We start from the raw sequence: 25,680 nt of genomic DNA on the forward strand, positions 1-25,680 counted from the left end.
GCCCCGCCCCGAGGGTATCGGTCGCTACGGGCCGGCCCCGCCGCCTTTCCGGTGAGGTCGCGCAGCCCACGGGGCTGCAGTGCATGGTCGGGGCGGCGGGGGGCGCTGCGGGGCTGCAGTGCAGGGTCGGGGCGGCGGGGGGCGCTGCGGGGCTGCAGTGCAGGGTCGGGGCGGCCGGGGGCGCTGCGGGGCTGCAGTGCAGGGTCGGGGCGGCCGGGAGCGCTGCGGAGCGGGGGGGGCGGTGCTGAGGGCGGTGCTCCCCCCCCCCGGCGCCGCGGCTGGATATCGGCCCCTTGGCACCTCAGCCGGTGCCAGCGGCGCGGCGGGCTGGGCGCAGACAGACGGTGCCGACGGCCGGTCCCCTCCGCGGGGGGTCCTGCCCCTGCCCCCTCTTCAGCCGCGCCGCTCCCCGCAGGCGCGGAAACGTCCGGGGCCCGGGGCTCGACCCTGCCGCTGGGGCGGCCCGGAGCGCGGGAGGCTGCCGAGCAGCGGGGCCTGGCCGGGGGCCGGGGGGCCTATGGTCGAGGGGAGCGGGCCGGGGGCTGCAGCGGTGCGAGGCTGTGCCGGGGTAAACACCAGAAGGGCCAGAGCCCGGCTGGGACTTGGCGTGGCTGGTGCCGGCCCGGGCGGTGTGGAACGCTCCTGTGGACGCCTCAGGAGCAGGAGGATCAGGGCCCCTCGGTCCTGTGTGGGGTGCGGGGGGAAACGGTGCCAAAGGCTGAGGAAAAGGCTGAGGTACTTCATGCTGCCTTTGCCTCAGTCTTTGATAGCAAGATGAGTTGTTCTCTGGCCACCCAGCGCCCTGGCTGGAAGGCAGGGAGCAGGAGCAGAATGAAGCCCCCGTAATCCAAGGGGAAATGGCCAGCGAGCTGCTGCTCCACTCAGACACAGCCAGGGCTGTGGGGCTGGATGGGAGCCAGCCGAGGGTGCTGAGGGAGCTGGTGGAAGTGCTCACCGAGCCACTGTCCATCATCGACCAACAGCCCTGGCAAACTGGGGAGGCCCAGCAGACGGGGGTCAGCCAGTGTGACACCATCTACAGGAAGGGTTGGAAGGAGGATCCGGGAGCTGTGGCCCTGTCAGCCTGGCCTGGGTGCCGGGAAAGGTGGTGGAGCAGATCACCCTGATGGCCATCACGGGGAAGGTGATGGAGCAGATCACCCTGATGGCCATCACAGGGAAGGTGGGTGATGGAGCAGATCACCCTGATGGCCATCACGGGGAACGTGGGTGATGGACAGATCAGCCTGATGGCCATCACGGGGAAGGTGAGTGATGATGGAGCAGATCACCCTGATGGCCATCACGGGGAAGGTGGGTGATGATGGAGCAGATCACCCTGATGGCCATCACGGGGAAGGTGGGTGATGGAGCAGATCAGCCTGATGGCCATCACGGGGAAGGTGGGTGATGGAGCAGATCAGCCTGATGGCCATCACGGGGAAGGTGGGTGATGGAGCAGATCAGCCTGACGGCCATCACAGGGAAGGTGATGGAACAGATCACCCTGATGGCCAGCACGGGGAAGGTGGGTGATGGTGGAGCAGATCACCCTGATGGCCATCATGGGGAAGGTGGGTGATGATGGAGCAGATCACCCTGATGGCCATCACGCGGCACGTCAGGACAGCCGGGGGTCAGGCCCAGCCAGTGCGGGGTTATGGAAGGCAGGTCCTGCCCGAGGGACTGATCTGCTGTGACAAGGTGACCTGCCTGGCAGCTGAGGGAAAGGCTGTGGCTGGTCTCTGCCTGGGCCTCACTGAAGCCTTGGACACCGTCTCCCACAGCATCTCCAGGAGAAACTGGCTGCTCCTGGCTGGGCCGGGGGGCTCCGCGCTGGGCTGGCCGAGCCAGAGAGCGGCGGGGGATGGAGTCACATCCTGCTGGTGCTGGGCACACGGGGTGTCCCCAGGGCTCAGTGCTGGGGCCAGTCCTGTTTAATGTCTTTATCGATGATCTGGGTGAGGGGATCGAGTGCCCCCTCAGTCAGTCTGAGAGGACGCCCAGCTGGGGGAGCGTTGCCGTGCCGAGGGGCAGGGGCTGCAGGGGGGCTGGGCAGGCTGGGCCCTGCCTGGGGGGTCACACCAGCCCCAGGAGCTGCGGGCGAGGGGCTGGGGGCTGCCCGGTGGGAAAGGGCCGGGGGGGCTGGTCAGAGCCGGCTGGGCATGAGCCCCCCATGTGCCCAGGTGGCCAAGGGGGCCAGCAGCCCCCTGGCTTGTGTCCGAAACAGCGTGGCCAGCAGGGCCGGGGCAGTGACCGTCCCCCTGCGCTGGGCACTGGGGGGGGCCGCAGCTCGAGCCCTGGGCTCAGGTTCGGGCCCTGGTACAGGACAGACCCCGAGGGGCTGGAGCGTGTCCAGGGACGGGCAGGGGCTGGGGCAGGGGCTGGGCACAAGCCCTGTGGGGGGTGGCGGGGGGAGCCGGGGGGGTTCAGCCTGGGGAGGAGGGGGCTCCGGGGGGGGCTGATGGCTCCCTACAGCTGCCCGACAGGGGCTGCAGGCAGCGGGGGTCGGTCTCTGCTCCCAAGTGACAAGGGCCAGGACAAGGGGAAACGGCCTGAAGCTGCCCCAGGGGCGGGTTAGGTTGGGTCTTCAGAAACATTTCCTCACCGAAAGGGTGGTCAGGCATTGGAACAGGCTGCCCAGGGAGGTGGTGGAGTCACCATCCCCGAGGGTATTTAAAAAGATGTGTAGATGTGGCGTTTGGGGACATGGTTTAGTGGTGGGCTGGGCAGTGCTGGGGTAAGGGTTGGACTTGGTGATCTTAAAGGTCTTTTCCAGCCTAAAGGATTCTGTGATTCTATTCCCTCTGTGGGCAGCTGTGCCTCAGCACTTCAGTGAAGCAGCTCGCTTCAGTGATGGACGCCTCGCTGTCGGGGCTGTGTTTGTTGGACTTGCCTGCATTTCCGAACACCTCTGTAAAAAAAGTGACACAGAAAGTAAAGAGGAGGCTGTTATGTTTTTATGGCTAATAATGAAAGGTGGCAACCTGGCAAGGAGATTTGAATTAGTCTGGGTTATACATTGAGCTGTATGGCAACCAGCTTGAAAAACAAGATACACTGGTAAACCAAGGGAGCAAGCAGATAGGTAAGTGCAGGTGATCCCAGTGGATGGCAGGGACCCTGGAAAGGCTCATGGACATTATAGTAGCCCCCTGGCAGGATGAACACGGACGCTGTTGGAGAAAGCCATCTATAAAGATGAGTTGGCCAATAGGTTGTTTAAGGTGGGGAGGAAGGCACGACGGAGTTGTAAATTCCCCTGGCTTGACAGGGCAGGTAGGTGCTGTTTGTTGCCTTTTCTTGCTGCTGTCTTTGATAGCCGCTGCTAGGGGTACGGTGTGTATCTTTGAGTAGCAGTTTTGTACATTAATTATGTATAGACGCGATAAATCTGTTGGGCACTTTCAGCATCAAGAAAACATCGTTTTGTAGTTCTTAGTTTTCCTTGTTCTGTGGTTCCCTTTGTGCCTGGAGAGCTGCAATGGTTACTGCTTTGTGTGGGGATGATTCGTCAGAGCATGCTGCACATGCGTTGGGGAAATAAAGCGTGAGCCCTGAAGAGTTCGAGTGACAATCTGGGGATAAGATTTAACTGTTGTTTTGGAACCAGTAGAGGGAGCACCACGTGCTTTTTCAAAAGGAAAACCATCATGGTTTGCAAAATGCTTGGGGATTTACATGTAACGCACACATGCATGCTTTCCTGGAAAGCTTTTGCTTTGAAGACTGAGAACAGACATGGACATTAATAGTATGGTGTGTCAATTTTGCTTTGCTGTAGTAATTGTTTTTATTTAACATTCTCTTTGTAGCCAACATGTCTCGAGAGACTGGAAGTGAAGCGCAGCAGTCTCAAGGTGCTCAACAGTCACAGAGTGGTACCAGTTCCTCTTCCAGTGGGTCACAGAGTGCTAGTCAGTCTTCCTCAAGTTCTGGCACCCTCAGTTCTTTGGACACTGTTCCCACTCAGGAGCTTCCATCGATCCCCGAGGACCAGGAATCTGAAGAACTTGTTCCTCAGCCTTGGGGTCGACTCTTCGCGCTTGGAAAAGGTTTCAGCAATTGTGGTATGTGCATACTGTAATAAGACCCTTGGTTCATTTGTAGTACCTCAGAGAAGTTTTGAGTAGCTTGGTAGAGAGCAGCGTCTTTTCATTTTCAAATTAAGTACAAGCAAATTTAAGTACAAACCTGCAACTTTTGCAGTGATGCTGTACCATGCTACATCCCTGTGTTCACACTGAGTACCCAGATACACAGCTTCCACAGACTTAGAGGAGTTCTGAGGTATTCATATTCTTCGTTAATTGCTTCATTTTTCCATTTCATAATGCATTTTGTTTATATATCATATGAGTCTCAGTATTGCTGAAGGTGAACTGAAAACACAACTATTACTGAAGAGGGTAAAATTACTAAAATATGGTACAAGGTGTTTATAGTGCACGGTGCTTTGTCCGAATTAAGACAAATAAACTTGATTGTGTAGGAAGAATCTCGTCTTTGTTATCTTGTTCACTACCCTTTGGCATAATTCTGTAGTGCCACACTTAATAACTTCCTGCAATTTTATGTTTTCTCTCTGCTTTACTTCCCCTTTCTCTGCAGACTGTGTGAATGATGAGTACTGGTTTGGAAGAGACAAAAGCTGTGACTATAGTTTTTCTAAGCTAGGCTTGTCTGAGACCGGCTTCTACCAAAACTATAGCAAGAAGCATTTCCGAATTTTCAGGGTAGGTGCTAAGCAGGTTAACTCTCTTTTTCTATCTTGGCATAATTGAAAAAGATTGTCTTTGGTGGGGGTGGATGCTAAATAATTCAAAGTTTTAAGTACCTTCACTGTTGCTTCCCTTAATAAGACTCTTGACAATGCTCCATTATCGGGGTCTATGAAATAACCTCAGTAGTCTGATTTCCTGAGCCAACAATAGTGAATTTCTATAGTCTGTCATATCTTTACAGTAAAGTAATTTTTCCCCTGCTCTTATCTTTCCCGTTTTTTTTTCTCTTTGAGGAAATGGGTCCAAAAAATTCCTATGTTGCCTACATTGAAGACCACAGCGCAAATGGAACTTTTGTTAATAGAGAGCTCATTGGAAAAGGGAAGAAGCTTCCACTGACTCACAACTCTGAAATTGCACTGTCTATACAGACTAATAAGGGTAAAATGTGCTATAACATAAGTAGTTTCTTTATGTGTTGACCAAGAGCGCGTTTCTGCAGTGATTTGAGTATGTTTCTTGCAAACTGAGCTTCTTCATGTGTGCTGTTAAAATACAGCTATGAATCGATGTTTTAGTACTTGAATAAAAACTACCCATATCCACCTCAACCCTAGAAAAAAATGGGAAAAAAAGAAGAAAATTTAGAAGAAGCTGCGTCAGGAATCACCTTACTAGAGTATAAACTTTGATTGTTGTTTTCCTGGTTTTGAAACATTTTTGTGCTTGAGTAGCTGTGTCTGTGGGGGTGGGAACAGGGGAAACAGACTATTCAAGGGAAGTTGAAAAAATCCCAAGTACTTACTGATGCTGCATAATAATTAAAAAACCCTCTTAAAAATTAGCGGGTTTGGGGTTTTTTTTCTTTATCTTTGCTTTCCCACTAAGATGCTGTCATCCTGATTGTCACTTCTCTTTGTTCCCTGCTGTGACATCAGAAATCTTACCTATTTTGTCCTGAGACATAGTGTTAATCGATCAAGCTCTGTTGTGAAGTTAATACCAAAGATGTCTTTTCCAGTAATAAGATCACCTTCCTAACCCAATAGCTGATGTCATTTATAGCATCAATTAACTTTTTGTATATTTATGTTTTTCTTCTAGCAGGCAGCATTTTGTTAGTTACGTTGTTGACTATAAAAGCTCAGGAAGCACAGTTGTTTGTTACAACAAAAATTTAAAGTTAGTAACAGGAAAATGATTTCCACTCATCTTCCTAGTGTTTGTATTTTCTGATCTTACGGTGGATGATCAGTTGGTGTTCCCTAGAGAACTCAGAGAGAAATACATCATGTCAAAGACTCTGGGAAGGTAAGCATCATTCTTTCTGCAGTATTAAGCATTAATTTTGTTACCGTTTTCAGTACCTTGTGCTGGAATGATTACTAGTGTTAATTGAGCTGCTGTTAAAAAAAAAACCAAAAAAAGAATGATAACACCTGAGCAAACCTGTTCTTTACAACAGCTTAAACAGGAATTTTGGGTTTATTCCTATAGTTGGCTTGGGTTTTGTAATCTACCATTAGTTGTGAAACCCAGTTTGTTGTTTTTTTTCTCTAGAAGAGAATAAGGTCTGTAGATTTTTGACAAGTTTTCAATTGTATATTAATTTACTCAGTTATTGGAAATAGAAGGAAGAGCTTTATGTCAGAATATAGCTTTCTACAATCAGTGTTGATACAGAAGGGGAAAGAACTGTTGTTGGGAAAAAGGAGAGAGGCTATCTTAGGTTGAGGCTATTTTTTATCTTTTGGAAAAAGATGGTCAGTGAAGAATTTGGACAAGAATGGTTAAAGAGGAAACAAATCCAAGTGCAAAATACAAGGATCTCTTTTTGTAATAAAATCACTACTTAGTAAAAATAGAAGTATTGTCATACCTGTTCTTCAGATTTATGCAGCCTGGTGCTGATAGAACTCTTCAGTAGGTTGTCTTCTCTTAAATGCAGTTTTGTGATGGAAATGCTGACAGAGCTTGTCCTTGATATTCACTGGTACCGTGTACAAACAGATCAGTTGCTTTAAATATTTACTCCTGCATTTTTGAATGGGTGGCCCTTGGGATCACTTGCTATTTAAATAGACTTCCTAACTGTTGAATGCTATCTGAGAAAGTTTTGACAACATGCCATACTCAAAAAGTTGGAAAGCAGCACCCTCAAACTGCGTGTAATCCAGTGCTTTCATTTCATTTGTCTATACTTGTTAAGCGGATTTTTGAAAAGTATTTGTAAGCATTAACATAGCTGTGCTTTCACCTTAGTGGTGCCTGTGGAGAAGTCAAACTGGCATTTGAGAAGAGCACTTGTAACAAAGTTGCGGTAAAGATAATCAATAAGCGGAAGTTCATGGCAAGTGGTATTAGAGAGGCAGTAAGTATTTTGGTTGGTTTGTCTGTTTTTGGCCATCTTGCAGTGGTCTTGAAATATTTGGTAACCACTCTGACTCCCCAGCTCTCTTCAGCTACAGAGGGTTTTCTTACTTAATGTCTTCTGTATGTAATTTCAGAATGCCTTTTGATCTTACAGAATCTATAGAATTCTGTAGAAAATGCTTGCTTTTATTCTTTGACCACGTTGCATTATGTTCATAATTTAGGACTGTTTGTTAATGTGATATATACAAAAGGTGGTGGGGAGTCTTGTGGGGTTTATCTCCTAAAATGCATCAGATGGGAACATCATAACCAGCAGAGTCTGACCAAAAATTTACAAACTCTGCTAATTTTGTTGTATTCTCCATCATAATACTTTTTAATAAAATTGTATGATTTCATGTGTCTAGTCTTGTAGCAGAAGCCTGAATTTGAAGGAGAAGAACAAGCCAAGTAGCTTTACTCCAACATGAGAAAGAGACCCAAGCAACTTCCTATCTATTACTCTAACTTTAATATTATAGAAGGGTATAGGATAAACTTTGAAGAAAAGTACAGTTAGAGGCAAAAGTGCACGGAAGAAGGAGTTATGTAAGTTGTGCTGCTGTGGATTTACTAAAGTTGAATCAAGTTGGATTAACCTTATTAATTTCATTGATGAGAAAATGGACTTCAGAGCACAGATATGATGTACAGAATTTGTCCAAACTGACAAAGTGTTTCATCGTGTACCTTATAGGAAACTACTGCTCGATCTGGGAAATATTTTTGTAAAGACATAAATTCTAAGGTGGAAAGGTGGCTGAGGAAAGGATGCCCAGAGAGCAGAATTAGTTACTAGTGGAAATTTTGAGAATTTGTCTTGAGATTAGTCTTCTGGACATTTAAAGATCGTGGCACAAAAAGTGGGAATATACTAATTCAGCTCTTTGGCACTGACTCAAAGTCTCTGTTGATGGAAAGGAAGGTTGCAGTATCATGTATGAAGAACTGCTACTTTTGTATGCTGGAGTAACAGATGTTGGATAATGTTTAATGGTGCAAGATTGTGTGCTTCAAGATCACTGACAATTTTTGCTGTAATCTGCACTTTTTCTAGTTCAGAGGAGGAGGTAGATACACTTATTTGCAGATGAATATGTGACATCATTGTGACTGAAAATTGCAAAATGTAATTTTGGAACATTTCTAATATGGATTAAGAGATGCTGTTACCAGTTATAATTATTAAGAAATGCCATCGTACAAAAGAGAGATAGGACTGGTTCTGGAATGTTGTATATGGATTTGATCGTGTGTGTTCAAAGACAATTGATTTGGATTGGAAGAAGAACGAAAAAAACCCCGCTGGGTTAATTTCATGAGTTGAGCCTAAGCCACAGATTAAAAGAATCTCTTCATGTTATCTTGCAAAATAAAGGCTAGATGAGAATAGCATTTAATTTTAGGGTTAGCCCATATGGAAGGAGGGAGGAAAGCTGTTTAAAGGACAATATCGATATATACTTGCCAAGATTTTTAAATTTTTTAGTTTGGAAATTGGGTGGAGATTTCTAACCTGCAGTGAAATTACATGTCTGGAGCAGTATCTTGGTACAGCTAATGACAGCAGACTGTTCATTTACTTCACTGAAGGCACCTGATCAGTTTATGGAAAAAGATTATATGTTATGGTCAATTAAAGTAGCAAGGGACATGGAATGATGGCTTTTCTGGTACTGTCTTATTTCTTATATGTCTTATTCCAGAACACACTGTCTTACCCAATATGATATTTGATTCTTTTGATAGAACCCAGCTTTTAATATCAATACGGAAATTGAAATTCTGAAGAAAATAGATCATGTGAGTATTACTGTACATTTTTATTCCTTTTTGCTGCCCACTGTACTTCTGTAGTTCACTGACCTTAGTGTAGTAATTAAATTTTATCTCTTTAGGAAATGTTAAAGGATGCATGTAATTTTTCTTGTAAATAAGTCTATTGAGTGCTCCTTTTTTTCTCCTTTTAAGTATACTGTATCTTTGCAGATTGGAGGCTTTAAAACCTTGAGTAACAGAGATGTAAATCTGAGAAGAAACTTCACAGAAGTTTCAACCTGAAACACTGTTGTTGAAATCTTTCCTTGATGTGTGTTTTTGTAAATACTGCCAGATAACCAAATATAATGATTCCACTGGCAATTTCTTGAATTTGTATCCCCTCTTTTTCCTGCTTCCCCTCCTCACCCCCCCTTCCCCGCAAAAGGCATTTCTTTTACTTCTCTTAAGTAGAAAGTTTATATAGCTTAATGAACTTGCCCTTGCTTCCCAATGTACTATTGCATTTAAAGAAAACACTGAGGGTATGGTAACTCACAGCTGGAAAAAATAAGGGTACTTGTTGAGCTGTACTCAGTGCAAGAGTTGAATGTTTTTGTGTGTGTAGGTACAGGGGAGAAGACAACACACTTGAATATTAAGTGTTTTCCAAAGCCTGGGGTGCTAGTTGGTTGTTCTAAGTGTTAGTTTAACTGGCATGGTTGAAATCATACTGAAATAGGAACTTTAGGATGATAAACTGTTGATAATGTCAGTTTTTACAAATGATTCTACTTTTTTCTGTGTGTCCATTTGTGTTCCCTTTTTTATTAGCCTTGTTTAATCAAGATCAAAAACTTCTTTGAAGCAGAGGATTACTACATTGTTTTGGAATTGTAAGTTACCTGTTTGAAAGTAAATGCATAAAATGAAATGTTTTTCATAGACACAGAGCATGTGTCTAGTTCTGAACTCGGTGTGGGGGTGGGGGTTCGTTTGTTCTGTTTTTTCTTTTGCTGGCTTCCACTGCTCTCCGAAACCTCTGTAAAATTAGGAACTAGGATAACCAGGTGAGTAATCCTTCAATGGTGTGAAGGCACTTAGTGCCTGGATAGCTACCCACTATGCTCCTGTTGTGGATTGCTGCCACTGTTTTGATTTTGAGTCCTAAGAGGAGGCTGATCAAAAATCTTGCAGCAATGCCCAATGCAGACTCGGGAGATTAGGCCTAATTCAGCAGTGTGTGCTGTGCTTACAACATTGCTCACTCATTTTCGGAAATATATTCCTTCTCTGTAGCCAAAATAGCCAGATGTTTTGGTCTCTCTCTTGTTTAATGAGATGAAACTTTAGGAAGTAATATATTGACCTGAATATATATAACACCTGCATTTGTTTTAGGATGGAAGGAGGAGAATTGTATGACAGAGTGTCAAGGCCAATCAAGATGAAAGAAGCTACCTGCAAGTTGTATTTTTATCAGATGCTGCTGGCTGTAAAGGTACATAATCATGAATACTTCCCAGAAAAATACAGTTATGCATATGAATGTCAGTCAGAAGAAATTTTTTTGTCATTTGTCACTTCTGAAATCTGTGCAAGCAATCAACACGGTGCTTTTCATAGGATACTTTAACAAAATTCTTCACCTCAGTGCAGCCAAAGAACATTCAAACACTCTTACTATAAAGAGGGACGAACGTAATACTACAGGCTGTGCTCACTGGTGGCAGGATTATTGTGAGACTTCTAGCAGTGTGTGGGCAAAGAGTCATCAGTGTAGTAGGCTTCAAAAAAATTAGTGGTCAGATGCTTTACTATGCGCTCCTGAATAAGCATTTCAGTTCAGTAGACAACTGACTTCAAGACTACTTTAATAGGTCTGAAATACTAAATACTGGGGCCTTAGATAAATTTCTTCTAAATTCATGAAATGGTAAGTAAGCATGTTTCATTAGTAACACCTGCAAGATTGTTTTTTACCTCTACTTAATTGTCTGGACCTGACTATGCTTTCAGATCAATTATTTTCCTTCTTTCTTTTGGCTCAGTTTTAATATCTTGCAATTGCCAAAACCAGAAACTTAATAGTTGTTCTGTAGTAGGTATTAATAAATAATAAACCTAGAACTATTTCCCTCATTAGTGAGTAAACTATTGTATTTTTCCCCAATTCTCATTTTTGAGACGGCCAGTCATGTAATAAAAGCGGTGTCATTACCTTCTGCTTCATAATGATACAATGTTTTTAGATATACTAAAGAAAAGCTTCCCTTCAGTGTAAATGTGAAGACATCTCTAGTATGTATTTTGTACTACTTATTAGTTAGAATCAGTTGTTCCTAGTTTTAACACAGACTTCGTTGTATCTTAATATGCCAGTCATTTATGACTGAACTTTGATTCTTGCTTGCTGTGAAATGTTCTCCTAATGAAGCCAGAAGTCTGTTCTCAGATTTGGAGTCAGTAGAAAACTGGGTAGCAGACCCGCATGTAGGCTTCAGAACTACAGATAAGGGAACAAGTCTACACTTGCCTCAAGAAACTTAACTTTTTCCAAAATCCTTTGTGTATTTAACCTGACGTTGATCTTCTATCTCCTCCTTGCCCAGTTTTCCTAGTTATATTATCAAGTTTTTGAACCCTTTTTCAGCCTCCAGTTCTTTGATGACTGAGGTATTTTTTAAATCTGTCTGCTATTACTCACCAGTGTGAGGACTGTTGTGGCATGGTGAACTTAACTGTCTCTGCAAACTGAAACTTGGACTTGTATTTAAGAGGGTATGGTCACACAATAATAATGACTAAAAGAAAGAAGAGACGTATGGAAAACCAGAGTTCCTACAAAGGCAGCATAGAACTTTGGTTTTCCTTAGTGCTGTTGCTTTTGCGGACATGAAGAAAGAAGTCTAGCTTTCCAGAATGGGAAGGATGGAACGCCTTCCCGGTCTACATGCTGTGCTTGCATTGAGATTTGGCATTTGAAGCATAACGGTTTCTAAGGTTGGGGTGGTTGGGTTTGTTTGTTTGTGGTTGTTTTTTTTTTTTAAGTGTCATAAGCTATGTAGCTTCACATGCATGCATGCCTCTTGCACAACCATTTCAGTTATACTGCTATTGCTACATGAAAAATTGGAAAGCTTATATTTTTAAAAAGTTGGTAGTCTGTTTTTCTTTGATTATATATCTGAATATGTCTAGTATCTCCATGACAATGGAATTATACACCGCGATCTAAAGCCAGAGAATGTGCTACTTTCATCTTCTGAAGAGACATGTCTTATAAAGGTAAGGAAACTTACATTTCTTCTTGTTCATTTAGAAATTTGGGAGTATTCCTTCCCATTCTTCTCAATGTTTAGTTGAACACGAAAAAATTATGCAATTACTCAAACTATGAAGTAACTTAAAACATTGAGGGTTTTTAAAATAATTTTAGTTTTATTTTTGTGGATGTTTCAACCCATACACTTACCTAAGAACAACTGAGAAGTGTTGTGCTTATATAGCATTTAATTGAGTATACAACTTCAAATGCTGAATTTTTTTTTTCTTAATAAAATCTAAATTCTTGAACTACAGACAGCATTTCCACAAATATCCAGGCTGTATGGTGACAGGTTTTTTCATTGTTGTGATTTTTTTCGTGTTTTTTTTTTGTGGGGGTAGAGGGCAGAGAGGGTAGAGCTGGGTTTTTTTTGTGGGTGGTTTTGTTTTGTTGGGTTTTTTTCCCAAGATAAAGCATTGAATAAATTTGCATTTTAAACTGATGATTTTGCAAGTAATCTGTTCCAATAAGTTACAGGTCCTTTATTCTTTGGCTGTCTATTTACATACAAATCTGAGAGTACTTTTTGTTGGTGTAAAGTGTGATCCTGTCTCATATTTCTCTCTACTCCTCCTCTCCTGTTCTTAGTTGTTTACTGAATACTTAATAGTGTTAGGAGTAAATTTTGCATAGTCATGTACTGGAACTGACTTGGAAGGAAGAAACTTAATGTAACCTCCTGATGTATGTTGACAGTATGATATGTTCTAGTACAATCAATCCTAATATGTAATGCATTACCATTTTTAAATACAAGATTACAGATTTTGGACAATCCAAGATTCTTGGAGAAACTTCTCTTATGAAAACATTATGTGGTACTCCCACGTACCTTGCTCCTGAGGTTCTAAATTCACTTGGGACTGCTGGATACAGCCGAGCTGTGGACTGCTGGAGTTTAGGAGTTATTCTTTTTGTATGGTAAGAGATTGTGTAGATGCTACCTTCATTGGGCAGTCATTAACATACATGGCTCGAGACTTGGAAACCTCATGATCTTTATTAGGAAGCAAAAATATGTTTAAAACTATATAAATCTAAAAGACGCTATGATGGCAGATGCTTTAAAATGTGTGATTTTAGTGTTTCAGTCACTATGACAAAATCTGTGTTTTAACTTGTTTTCTTTTTTTATATAGCTTGTGTGGATATCCACCGTTTAATGAGCAAAATACTCGGCTATCTCTGAAAGACCAAATCACTCGTGGAGAATACACGTTCATTCCAAAAGAATGGAAGCATGTATCAGACATGGGTATGACTCCATTATGGGGGCAGTAGAATAGCTAGCTCTTTTCTTGTAGTTTTTGTTTTCCTTTAACTTCCTTTCAGCTGTATGGCACATTGCATGTTGATATGTTTAGTTCTTAAAGTAGTCTCTTAAAATGTTTTGGTTTTTTTAAGTTCAAAGTTGAAACATTGGAAAGAGCAGATACATTTTCATTAAAGAGATTTCTTAGTAATATTTAGCTTCGTTAACTACAGAAGTACAGAGTTTGTGAGGACATATGTCTGTTTTCCCTCTTTTCACTTTTTCTTCCGATTTTATCAAGCTGGTCTACAGACTTTGCCCTGCTCAAAGATTCTTCAAATGTTGAACAAAAAATGCCAGGGATTTAAGGGATATGAGTTAGAATTCTGAGAGAGAAATGTTAAGAATAATTTCATGGTGCTGCTCTTTGAGCTTAAAATATCAGCCACATTTGTGGAATTGGCTATGAAGTATGGCCCACTCTAAGCTAAGTAGCCTGCAAAACTATTTGAGTTTTTGCATAGCAAACAAAAATGGTAGTTACTGTCTGCATGCTTTTCTCGTGCACAAAATAATTGAAGTGTTTGCCTTGGATACTCCTTTGTACATGCAGAGCAGTTTCTAATCAATGATGTGATCATTCTTTTTCTGATAACTTTACCAAATATAACTTCTTCCTGAATTATTTGAAGCTTATTCAATAATAAGTCAGACATATGAGAATGGAAATTATGTTAATGTTATACATATTCCTGATGGTATGTACAACAGAATAATGCAGTGCAATGAAAAGTAAATCTTGCCAAAATTTCTTTAAATACCGTGTTTTTCACAGTGTCTATTAAGCAGTTTCTGAAGAAAATATGTTACATTGAACATGCGTGTGTATGTCTTGACTCTTCCATCTTCCCAGATGGATAATCTGCTTTCTAAGACACTGTAAACCAGGAAACTAAATTAAGCTGTCTTTGCTTGGCTGCAGTAATACTGAAGCTTTTAGGAAAACACCGAACTTCCCGTTCATGCTTAGAACATAAATTGTGGACATGCCCAGTATATCTGCTGGTAATTTTGGCACACTGGGAGGTGTTGAATCATGTGTATGTGAAGGAAAATGGTTACGGTCTGCAGCCCTCCCTGTGCATAGAAAAAAGAAAAGCGATCTGCCCAGCCAGTATTTTTGGGCATTGTTCTGAAGTGTTGTAAGACACACCATTGCGCATAGCTTTGGTGTATGCATATTGCAGAACTTATTTTCAGGTAATGAATTTACTGATCATATGCCAACCAACTTTTTTTATTATCTTAGCTCTGGATCTTGTGAAGAAGCTGTTAGTAGTGGATCCAAGCAAACGTCTTAAAACAGAGGAGGCCTTAGAGCATCCTTGGCTTCAGGTAGGAACTGAGTCTTAACTGAAGTGCAGCACAGCTGGGTTGTTCTGGGGATATTCTTGATGTGAAGTCAAAGGCAGTTCAGTAGCCTGAATATTGGGAGGTTTTGTTGATACAGTGTAATTTACTTCTGCAAGGAAGCAGGGGAACGCTGGCTGCTCTGATCACCAGTGATGTAATGGTGCCTGATCCACTTCTGTGGAGAACACTGTAAAAGGGATACAGTGATGGGCAACGAGAGCTTCAATTCTTTAGCTTCAAGGGAATAGCAGCTGTTACCTTAATTCAGAGCTTAAGTCTGCCTGTCTATAGGTTGTCTCTGACAGTAGCCAACAGAAGAGTAACTGCGTTTCATGCTTCTTACGGGCGTGAGCTGCGCCTCTGCCAGCTGGCTATACAGTTTCTGCTGGCTGCTGTAAGACCAGAGAGATCCTGCTGCCAGCTTACAGAAAGAGAAGAGTGAAGGAAAAGGCCATAGGCTTAGGAATTACTTGTTTTACTGGCATTGTCAATGACATGTAAGAGGAGCCATCAGATCCCAACCTGTAGGATGACAGATGCTGTAGCCACCACTTTCCTGTTGGACAGCTCTAAACCGAACAGACAGAGTGAGCATCCTGAACAGACTGCTTCCTTGTTGGAAGCAAGATGATCTTGCAGCACCTTGTTGTGTGTCAAAGCCTTTGTGGGATGGAGCCTTCTCTTCTTTGCAGTGTACAGAACAGAGTTGCGTCCTTGCTTTCCCAACAAGTAAATGCTGTCTCTGCAGCACACAGATTTTCTTCTTTTCCTGCTCTTGTCTTTTCCTCTTGCAACAGCAGCTAGACCCCCTGTTGCTTTTCAATGTGTTTATCTTCTTGGCCTGGTATGCTTTCTTGGTCCTTCAGCCACAGGGTTCTTTTCCAACTGTTGCTCTTGCTATTTGTAGTCTTGTAGCCTTGCCTGATGCTGTTCAGTGCCTTTTCCCACCCTAGACACCTCTGCTTGATTTGCTTAATTTGATTTCTCCTTTGCCCTCTACTTTGTCATGAGGTATCCATAGGTACATTTTACCTTGCCACATCGCACTCTTCTTCCAGGAAGAAAAAGTAGCTTCATCTCTTCTCCGAAGTGGTCACACTATCCTTGGTTTTGTGTCTGTTGCCTTTGCTCTTTATTATCTGGCTAACGCATTGTCTTTGTGGCTTAACTAACTAACAGCCCTGCAGCTCACATGACGACTTAGGCCCTCTCTGCACAGGCTGAGGGCATTTCTCAGCCTTGACAAATTTTCCCTCTTTTCACTTTTTACTCCTGATGCAGCCTGACCCATGCTAGAATGATGTGTCTTACTGCTGCTGACTGTGTCAGGATCCTTGGCAACAGCCGTAAGAACTTGTATAGGAGAGCTTTTTGTTTTCTCTGTCTCATGATCTTTGTTACATTGTCATATAAAGGTGGCTCAGAACAGCTTAGGTCCTTGCCAAGTAATGTCATCCTCTCAGACTAAATCTGCAGTATCTCATGGCTGATGACTCTGCAGTAACCTGCATTCAGGTAAGGGAGAAGGACTCAGATTCTGTGATTTTTCCACCTGTCCAGCTGAAAGAAGGCATTTCACAGTTCATATGTTCGCTGTTCTGTGGTTACCCCATGGATGTTTGACTGGATCATATTTGATAGGCATTGTAGAGGGTACTGAAGAGTTCTGTCAGGCTAAACTAGGTCCTGTTCCAGCCTATCGCCTTTAGCTGAGTAGGGTGTAAGGACTCCTGCAGTCCTGTCATCTCTGGCCTTTCCATCGGAAGAGCTGTGTTTTCTTTGTGGGAGGAAGATGAAACTGATGTTGATGTTAAGAGAACTGGACTTCAGTGGTCCTAATGGTAAATACCAACAGTGAGCTCCTCGTGGGGAGGCTTGGAGTAGGTAGAGCTTGCAAGTATCTGCCTGGGTCAGCACTGTAGATCAGTGGTGGTGTGGTTAAGCACAAGTGATAGGTATCTTCCTGCTTCTGTGCTATGCCATCCACCTAGCTGCAAGTCTGTTGCTCTATTTAATGCCAGCCTTTCTGTCACTAATTCTTTCACACCAGCCAATTGGCAATCTGCTAGAAGGTGTGGTGCCAGCTCAACAGCAGAGGTTGCCAGGCCTCTCTATCTTCATTTTTGTTGAAGGATACTGGTATTAAGCTGCTCTTCTCCATTCTCTGGTCCTGCTTCAACACACTTTGTATGCTTCCATGACCTGCTCTGAATTTAATGGAAAATCCTGGATCTCTGGATTTTTTTTCTCAGAAAATACAGCCCAATCTGCATCTGTAGCTAGTCTGTGCTTTCAAGTTTTTAGTCCCTGCAGAGAAGACTGCAAAAAAAAAAAGCATCGAGTACTCTGCTGAATGCCTTCTTTCAATACAACCAGCAGCTTCTGCATCCTTTCTGAGACAACCTTTAGAACTCTTTAACATCTGAGAATCAAGATGTGTGTTTTAGAGACCAAGTCTGATTGTGGTTCTGATAGGATGGACCTTTTCCTCTGAGCATTGTAACAGAGACCCACTTCCTCATCTTGTTTGTGTGGGCAGGCAATACAGAATCCAGCAGAGTTTGTTTCTGGCAAGTGTCCAGTACTACTGTGTTCTTACTATGATGAGTATGAGTAAGTATCACTGGTTTAGGAACCCTCTGAGTAAGAGGTGATGGTTTCCCAGCCTCCTGTTACAGTTTAAATAGGTTTGTGAGAGGTAGTCTTTAGGTGGTCTTTTATTGATTTTGGCACTCTAGAGGTGACCACTGGGCCTGTGATCTTTCCTGGGTATTTTTGCTTGAGGAGGCTGAAGAAAGTCACCCAGCCCACCTCTGAGCCACACAACGGGTTCTATTTATTCATTCCGAGCATAATGCTATTGATATTCTCCCACTGGGAGCAGTGTCTGGTTTCAGATGCTTAGCTAAAGAGCATAATAAACAGGGTGGGAGCAAGGGAGTATCATAAGACAAGAAATGTATTTGGATGACTTTTTAAGTCATTAACTCATCCTAATTATACTGCTGGGCATCAGAAGATTCTTCCTGGCATTCCTGGTTTTTACTGCTGTAGTCTTGTGTATAACTTCTACAGTGAGTTAATCAGATGTACATTCTTACATTTAGATTATAATTCTGAGCAGGAAATGTTACTGATAAATGGTGCTACACTGATTGTAAGAATCGCGTAGTGGGAAAGGGGGAATACAGGACAGTGATTTGGGCAAGCTAAGAATTTGAGATATTTCAGTATGTAAACTCAAGTTGTTAGCATCTTGATTATATACTCCCTTTAGGGACAGCTCTTCCTGTTATGTTTTAATTTCAAAGACAGGACAAAAAGTTTCAGAAAGCATCATACTCGCAAATCCAAATGTCATCTACCATTCAGATTCCATTCTTTAAACTGTTTCCCTTCACGGGCTGTTACTAAGAGTATCAGTTGTTTATAGGTGATGTATGCTGCCTGCTTGGAAGGCCAACATCCGATATGTTCAGTTCTAGATATCACACACGTGAATACTACCACCAAAAGAGCTCCTTGAATGCTGTTACTGTGAGTAGTGAGAAGGAGTTACTGGCTCCCCACTCCCTCTTGTGTTGTCTGTAAGTATTGTCTTCAAAAGTTAGTATGGAAAAACCACAACAGACGCATACTTTATGTGTTCAGCTAATGCCTGTTAGGCCTCTCTAATGATTTTGGGTCCACCACAGGATTTTTAAGATATTAAAAGTAAGCATGTTCTCCAAACAAAGCTTAATTTCTACAGCTTTCTTTAAACCAGTAATACTTTCAAATTACTGTTTTGAATACCTGTGCTGTTTACTCCATTCTTTGCCTAAATCTAAAACTTTAAAACTTAGTGGGCTGCTTAAACCAAAGTACTACTCAGTGGAGACTTCTTACCTGTATTTGCCAGGTACTTGATAAAACATTTTTCGAAGGCATATAAACAATTGCCTCTGAAAACTTCACTGGGATCTTTTGAATGGGATGAGATTAGTTTGGTTGCATGCTGAAGAAAACCTCAGGTGTCTGTTATATACATGGAAAAATATTTATCTTCTTTTACCCATCAACTCAAATGTACCCACTGTCAAAACAGGTGACACTAGAAAAGAAAGACAAGTTCCAATTCTTTATAAAATAAGCTAGATGTTTACATCAAAGCCTTTCTGTAGTGCTAAAGAACATACTTAAACCAGAAAAAGGAGATACTGCAAGACTCCGTAGCTTAGAAAAAGAACCCCCTCCCCTGCCTTTACACAAAAAAACAGTTAAAATGTTTGAAATCCTTAGGAGCTCGATGATCCTTATTTCTAATTGTCTGTATTAGTGAATGTCCCCATTCACTTCTCTTTCAGTTTCCCAGTCTTTACTGTGATAATGGAACAAAATTATACAACCTGTTAGCTTCAGTCAGTTGTTTAGAATAAATGTCTGGTTTTGGTTCTAAATCAGTTGTTCAGTTGGTGAACGCAGTCAGTGTTCAAAGCTCAGCCAGAGGAAATGATCTGTATTAAATTACTACGAGCAGCTACTTCATTGAGTCCTGGGAAAGGTTTAAAGACCTGATTTCAGGTTTGGAAGTCCAGTTTAGGGTTTGCAGGATATCTGTAGCAACCCATTCTAATAAAATTCCTGCAGGAGAAATAGCTGAAACTAGAGAATGAGATTTTCTTTTTAAAACAGAGAGTAGACTGTGTCAACTAAATGTCTTGTTTACACTGATTTCCTGTTCCCTGAGGTTGCCTGGCATATACCAAGAGCACCCCGGTCACTGGCAGCTGAACCAGCATGAGGTTACATGCTAGCTTTTTCTTTTGAAATGTGCCTGACTTTCTGCTAAACTAGCTGTTTTTAACGCAGAGTCTCTGCTGCCTTTCCCTCCCCTGTGCCATCCCTCCCTCCTCCTAAGGCTTCTGCAGCCAGGCCTGTTTGTGCACGATTGAGACTAATAAGTCCTCTTCTTTTGCAATGCATCTCTCCCAGACACTTTCCCTCCGCTAATCTCAGCTTCTGGCTTACCACTTTGGGTAAACAGAGCATGAATGGTGTTATCCAGTGAACTTCTGCAGAGATATGAATGCTCTATAAAGATGCAATATTTGTTGATAATTGTTTGGGTTTTCAAAAGGGAAACTTCAGTGAAATGGCCAGATTCTGGATATTTGCTTTCCAGATGTTTCCATTTACAGTGTTTCATAGTTTCTGTGGACTTACTTATGTTAAGGATAACTGTAGGATGCTTTTTAAGATAATGTGTTTTTTTAAAGTTTTGTGTGCGTGTTCAGTGGTGTTTTGTGAGTTTTTTGGTTGTTGGGGTGTTGGGTGTTTTTTGTTAGGCTATAGGTGTTTTACTTGTTTTACTTGATTCTTCTGTACCTATTGTGTACAACAGGTTTGCTTTTGGCAGGGGAGTGGTAATGAAAACTGCCCAAATTTGGGATACTGATGAAGCTAAGCTAGTGGAAATGAAAATATGCTGTTAGAAAGGGAAGTCCTTATGAGAACAGAATGTAAATCTGTAAGGGAAATACTTTTTTTCAAGAGTAATTAACTCTGTTTTGGTGAAAGCAGGCCCCAAGTCCTGATGAGGCCTCTTCTGATAAGGCTGACTAATTAATTACCTGCACAAATGTCTAGCCTGTATGTTCTGTTCTTTCAGTGTTGTTACACTTTGTTGAATGATATTGCAAGTTCAGTTTTAGCATGACTAGTATTAGCTAAGTGGTTATTGAGGGGAAACTGTTTCTTGAATGAAATAGAACGGCTTTTTCTTACCAGCACTGTACATAAACCACCTGCTCAAAATGCTGCTGTGCTATGCATTAGAATCATAGAATCAGAGAATGGTTTGGGTTGGAAGGGACTTTTAAAGGTCACCTAGTCCAACTCCCCCTGCCTTAAGCAGGGACATCTTTCACTAGATCAGGTTGCTTAGAGCCCTGTCCAGCCTGGCCTTGAGCCCTTCCAGGGATGTGGCATCTATCACCTCTCTGGGAAGCCTCTGCCAGTGTTTCATCACCCTCATGGTAAAAAAAAAATTCCTTTTATCTAGTCTAAATCTGCCCTCTTTTAGTTTAAAACCATTAGACCTTGTCCTATTGCGGCAAGCCCTATTAAAAATCTGTCCCCATCTTTCTCGTAAGTTCCCTTGAAGTACTGAAAGGCTGCTCTAAGGTCTCCCCAGAGCCCACTCTTCTCCAGGCTGAACAACCCCAACTCTTTCAGCCTATCCTCATAGGAGAGGTGCTCCAGCCCCTGATCGTCCTTGTCGCCTCCTCCGGACTCGCTCCAACAGGTCCATTTCTTTCCTGTGCTGAGAATTCCAGAGCTGGACGCAGCACTGCAGGTGGGATCTCAGTGGAGTGGAGGGGGAGAATCACCTCCCTCAACCCGCTGGCCACGCTGCTTTTGATGCAGCCCAGGATACAGTTGGCTTTCTGGGCTGTGAGTGCAGATTGTTGGCTCATGGACAGCTTTTCATTCACCAATACCCCCAGGTCCTTCTCCACAGAGCTGCTCTCCATTCCTTCGTCCTCCAGCCTGTATTGATACCTGGGGTTGCCCTAATGCACATGCAGGACCTTGCACTTGGCCTTGATGAACCTCACAGGGTTCACGTGGGCCTCCTTCTCAAGTCTGTCCACGTCCCTCTGGCTGGCATCCCATCCCTCACGCATGTCAACCACACCACTCAGCTTGGTGTGGTCTGCAAAGGTGCTGAGGGTGCGCTTGATCCCACTGCCTATGTCGCTGGTGAAGACAGTAAACTGTACTGGTCCCAATTTGGACCCCTAAGGGACACCTGTCATCACTGATCTCCATCCAGACGTTGAGCCATTGACCACTGCTCCTGGATGCGACCATCCAGACAATTCCTTATCCATCGAATAGTCCGTCCACCAAATCCAGATGTCTCCCATTTAGAGAGAAAGATGTTGTGGGGGACTGTGCCAAAGGCCTTACAAAAGTGCAGACAGACGATGTCATAGCTCTTCCCGTGTCCACTGATGTAGTCACCCTGTCACAGAAGGCCACGGGGTTGCTCAGGCAGGACTTGCTCTTGGTGAAGCTGTATTAGGAAGGTGTTTATATGGGGGGAAGTGGGGGAACCTCCTTTTCTCCTTTATTCATTCATTCTTTAATTGCTGATCCATTTCATTAGCCGAAGTGTAGGCTTTTCCCTTGAATATTCCATATACTACTTAGAGTTACGGCTTTTTTTACAGGATGAGGATATGAAGAATACATTTGAACAGCTACTTGCTCAGACACATGGCAGTATGAATCCACCGCAAACATCAAAAATGGTATGTGTAACAGATTGTGGAAGGTTACTACTTGATGCATAAACTAGATTTTGAAGTAATAATCCATAATAAGAAAATCAATTAATTTTGAGAACTTAAGAGAAATGTGCATTTTGGCTGTATGTAGCAGTCTTCTAATGATCTCTGCTTTCTGAATAGAAAAGCACTTCTGTGCTTTGGCAAGGCACTTTGTTTAAATGTATAGAAACAGTCTCCTAGGCTTTAAAGAATTGTTCATATATTTAAAATTGAATTGCTGAACATGTATGTTTTGATGGATTCAAGTCACAATGTTTAAGTATTCAAGGAAAAATTCTCATATTACTGAAAGTAATGGAAAGAAAGAAAGAAAGAAAGGATGCTATTGTGACATTCATTACCAGATGCTAATTAGGAGAATTTTAAACAGTAGTGGAAGATGAAACTGGGGGCAGTAATCTTATATGAGAAGGATCAAATATAATTAGATAGATCTTGGTAGAGAAACATTTGTTAGTCATGCTGCTTTTTTGGTCACAGGAGACTTTATCCAACATCTGTAATTCTGTAGCAAGTAAAACAGCTTGGCTCTGTCTTACCTGATTTCATGTAGCCATCCTGCTGTATCTTTCTTTTAGCCGACCAGAAAGCGTCTTCATGAAAATGAGGAAGAATCTGGCTCTTCTAAACATGCTGTTCCTTCTACATCATTTCAGAAAATGAGGTGAAAAAAAAAAAAAGAGAAAGTGACTTTGTTAATGATGTTTTTTACGGAAAGCAGAATTTTTATTTAAGAAAAATCTTAATAATGGAAAAACCGTTGAAGATGCAATTGCTAAATAAAAATAAATTTGTGAGGTTGAAGTGGCTGCTGTGTATGTGTGAGGATCTACACAAATAGTCATGTTCCATTCCATCCAGCTGTCTGACTCAAGGTGAGTATGAGAAAAATGCATGTTCTAAGTCACTAAAAAGTTTTAGGCTAGCTTCATCACCACCTACACTCTTTCTTCTGTTCCAGTTTCTAGGGTAGGCGTGAAAATAGTGCTTAGTCCTCACAGATCAAAAAGGAATATTAGGTTTGCTGAGCTTTTGCCTGAGGCACAGTATTACCTGACACAAAATGCTGCCCACAGGCTTCTGAGGACACATACTGATGTAAAACTACTGATGGAGCTTGAGGCACTTAGGAGTTCAGCTAAAGCTAAATACTAAATACTGGGCTGGCAGACTCAACAGTGTTGTGATCTGTGAAGTGGTTGAAGGCTTTCAAATCAAAAGTTACCATCTGCATGTTGTTTCTAACCAGTTTCTTCTTGAAAAGTGTTTACTATGTTTATTTCCCTTAGGATGGACTGAGTAAGAGGAAACAATAACAAGTGATGTAAGGAAGATGTGTAAGTTCCTGCCAGACGAGAACTAGGAGTTGAACCGAGAGATAAGCAGTTTTTAATTGCTTGTCCATTAAATGAAAATTTTCGACTATGTGCCTCTTACTAAATGATATTAATTTCATTATTGACTAAAGGGGAGCAATTTAGTAACTTTATTCTAAAACACGCATTTTCTGGTTAAAGGCATTTCCTGTAAATTGAGTTGGAAAGAATAAACCCTAATGCATAATGAAATAAGTGAGTGCAAGTAGGAATTAAGACATTTGTGAGTCAGCTTTTCCCGTATGATGTGCCTATTGCAGAGATCTTGTGTGTTCTGAGATATTTGATAATAACCATTGATAATGATAAAATGGCAATTCTTGTACATTCATATTTTTCCTAATGGACCAGATGGAGGAATATCTGTGGGCATCTGTATAAAAAAGTACCACTGGTTCAAATCTACTCCGGATACACAGGGGTGATAAAACAGAAGAAATGCCTGTCTGTCCTCCGATGATGTGCCTTTTCTCATGCATGGGTGTGACTGATTGGGACATCCTCAAAGAGTTCTGGTACTTACTGCAGCCCATCTGAAGTAAAAGGGAATATTCAGCTGCCATATGCTGGGTAGAAGAATCATAAGGGACTTGGTGTGTTTTGGCTAGGTTTGTGAACTAGTGTACTGCCAGAACCAGTACATCTGAGATTTGCTTACCAGTGATTTTAAAAAGACCTGCATCATTACAGTCAAGAAAATAATTCTAGCTACTCCTTACACTGCAAGTTAACTGTAATTGGCCTTTTAAACAGAAAGAGAGAACTTCCATAATTTATTCCTCCATCTTTTTTACATCCCGCTATTGTTAGATTTCTTTTTTTAACTGCTTTGCCATCCAGAGGGACATTGACAGGCTTGAGAGGTGGGCCTGCAAACCTCATGAAGGTCAAGTGCAAGCTCTCCTGCATGTGCGTCAGGGCAGTCTCAAACACAAACACAGGCTGGGTGGAGAATGGATTGAGAGCAGCCCTGAGGAGAAAGACTCGGGGGTGTTGGTTGACAAGAAGCTCAACATGGCCCAGCAATATATGGTCACAGCCCAGAAAGCCCCCCCAGCCCTGGGCTGCATCCCCAGCAGCGTGGCCAGCAGGGCGAGGGAGGGGGCTCTGCCCCTCTGCTGGGACCCCCCCGCAGCGCCGCCCCCAGCTCGGGGGTCACCAGCAGAAGGACACGGACCTGTTGGAGCGAGTCCAGAGGAGGCCACGGAGATGGTCAGGGGCTGGAGCCCCCCTGCTGTGGGGACAGGCTGGGAGAGCTGGGGCTGTTCAGCTGGAGGAGAGAAGGATCGGGGAGACCTTAGGGCACCTCCCAGTGCCTGACGGGCTGGCAGGAAAGCCGGGAGGGACTTTATTTAGTGATGGGACAGCGGGGAATGGCTTTAAACTGAAAAAGGGGAGACAGATACTGGGAAGAAATTCTTCCCCATGAGGGCGGCGAGGCGCTGGGACAGGCTGCCCAGGGCAGCTGTGGGTGCCCCATCCCTGGCTGGGCTCAAGGCCAGGCTGGACGGGGCTGGGAGCAGCCTGGGCTGGGGGGGGGGGGGTGTCCCTGCCCGTGGCAGGGGGTGGGACTGGGTGGTCTTTAAGGTCCCTTCCAACCCAGACCATTCTGTGATTGAATCATTAATCCTTTCCTTGGGTCCTGATCAAGACCGGCTTTCTAATAAACCTTAACGCTGATCTCACTCCTTTGCAGTCAAACCTCTGAGCCGGTGGCCGTGTGTTCACCTTTGCTGCAGGAAATTTTCTGAAATTTCAGAGCCTGACACTTTTGCCACGAAAGAGTAAGACTGGGAGTTGTTCCTAGATTCCACTACGGTGGAGTGGCACCCAGTTTCCACTCGGACAAGAAGTTATTTCTTCATTCCCAGCGCGAGGGTCTCCAGCGGAGCTGCTCGCTGCCGCGCGGGAAGGCTCCGGCTCAGCCGCCGGTGGCGCGGACACCACGCCAGGGCGAGGGCCCAGCCCGCCTCCATCCCAGGCCGCCCCGACCGGCCCGAGGTACGGCCGGGCCCCGCTCACCTCAGGCAGGGCCCGGGGAGCCGGGCCTGCACCGGGGGCCGCGCTGCGTGCGGGG

The 25,680-nt window shown here is 43.5% G+C and overlaps 1 protein-coding gene across 5 annotated transcripts; it reads left to right on the forward strand.

The window, feature by feature from the left end:
* The first annotated feature begins 8 nt into the window (after positions 1–8).
* On the forward strand, positions 9–23,743 carry CHEK2 (checkpoint kinase 2). Of its 5 annotated transcripts, none has more exons than XM_040611401.1 (16): positions 9–51; positions 3,816–4,070; positions 4,612–4,736; positions 5,018–5,165; positions 5,945–6,035; positions 6,987–7,095; positions 8,889–8,942; positions 9,732–9,793; positions 10,299–10,398; positions 12,099–12,185; positions 12,983–13,146; positions 13,365–13,480; positions 14,787–14,872; positions 22,108–22,188; positions 22,806–22,891; positions 23,517–23,743. In XM_040611401.1, exons 2-16 carry the CDS (start codon positions 3,821–3,823, stop codon positions 23,524–23,526), a joined length of 1,569 nt encoding a protein of 522 aa, XP_040467335.1. In that variant the 5' UTR covers positions 9–51; positions 3,816–3,820; the 3' UTR covers positions 23,527–23,743. The 5 variants fall into 5 exon arrangements, 1 of the variants encoding a protein (XP_040467335.1); XR_005830305.1 differs by lacking the exons at positions 9–51; positions 23,517–23,743 and adding exons at positions 18,324–18,427; positions 19,620–19,674 and having other exon boundaries at positions 2,914–4,070; positions 22,806–22,823; XR_005830302.1 differs by lacking the exons at positions 9–51; positions 22,806–22,891; positions 23,517–23,743 and adding exons at positions 18,324–18,477; positions 19,620–19,674 and having other exon boundaries at positions 2,914–4,070.
* Positions 23,744–25,680: the final 1,937 nt, after the last annotated feature.

This window comes from Falco naumanni, chromosome 1 (genome assembly GCF_017639655.2).
Source record: "Falco naumanni isolate bFalNau1 chromosome 1, bFalNau1.pat, whole genome shotgun sequence".
Taxonomy (NCBI): domain Eukaryota; kingdom Metazoa; phylum Chordata; class Aves; order Falconiformes; family Falconidae; genus Falco; species Falco naumanni.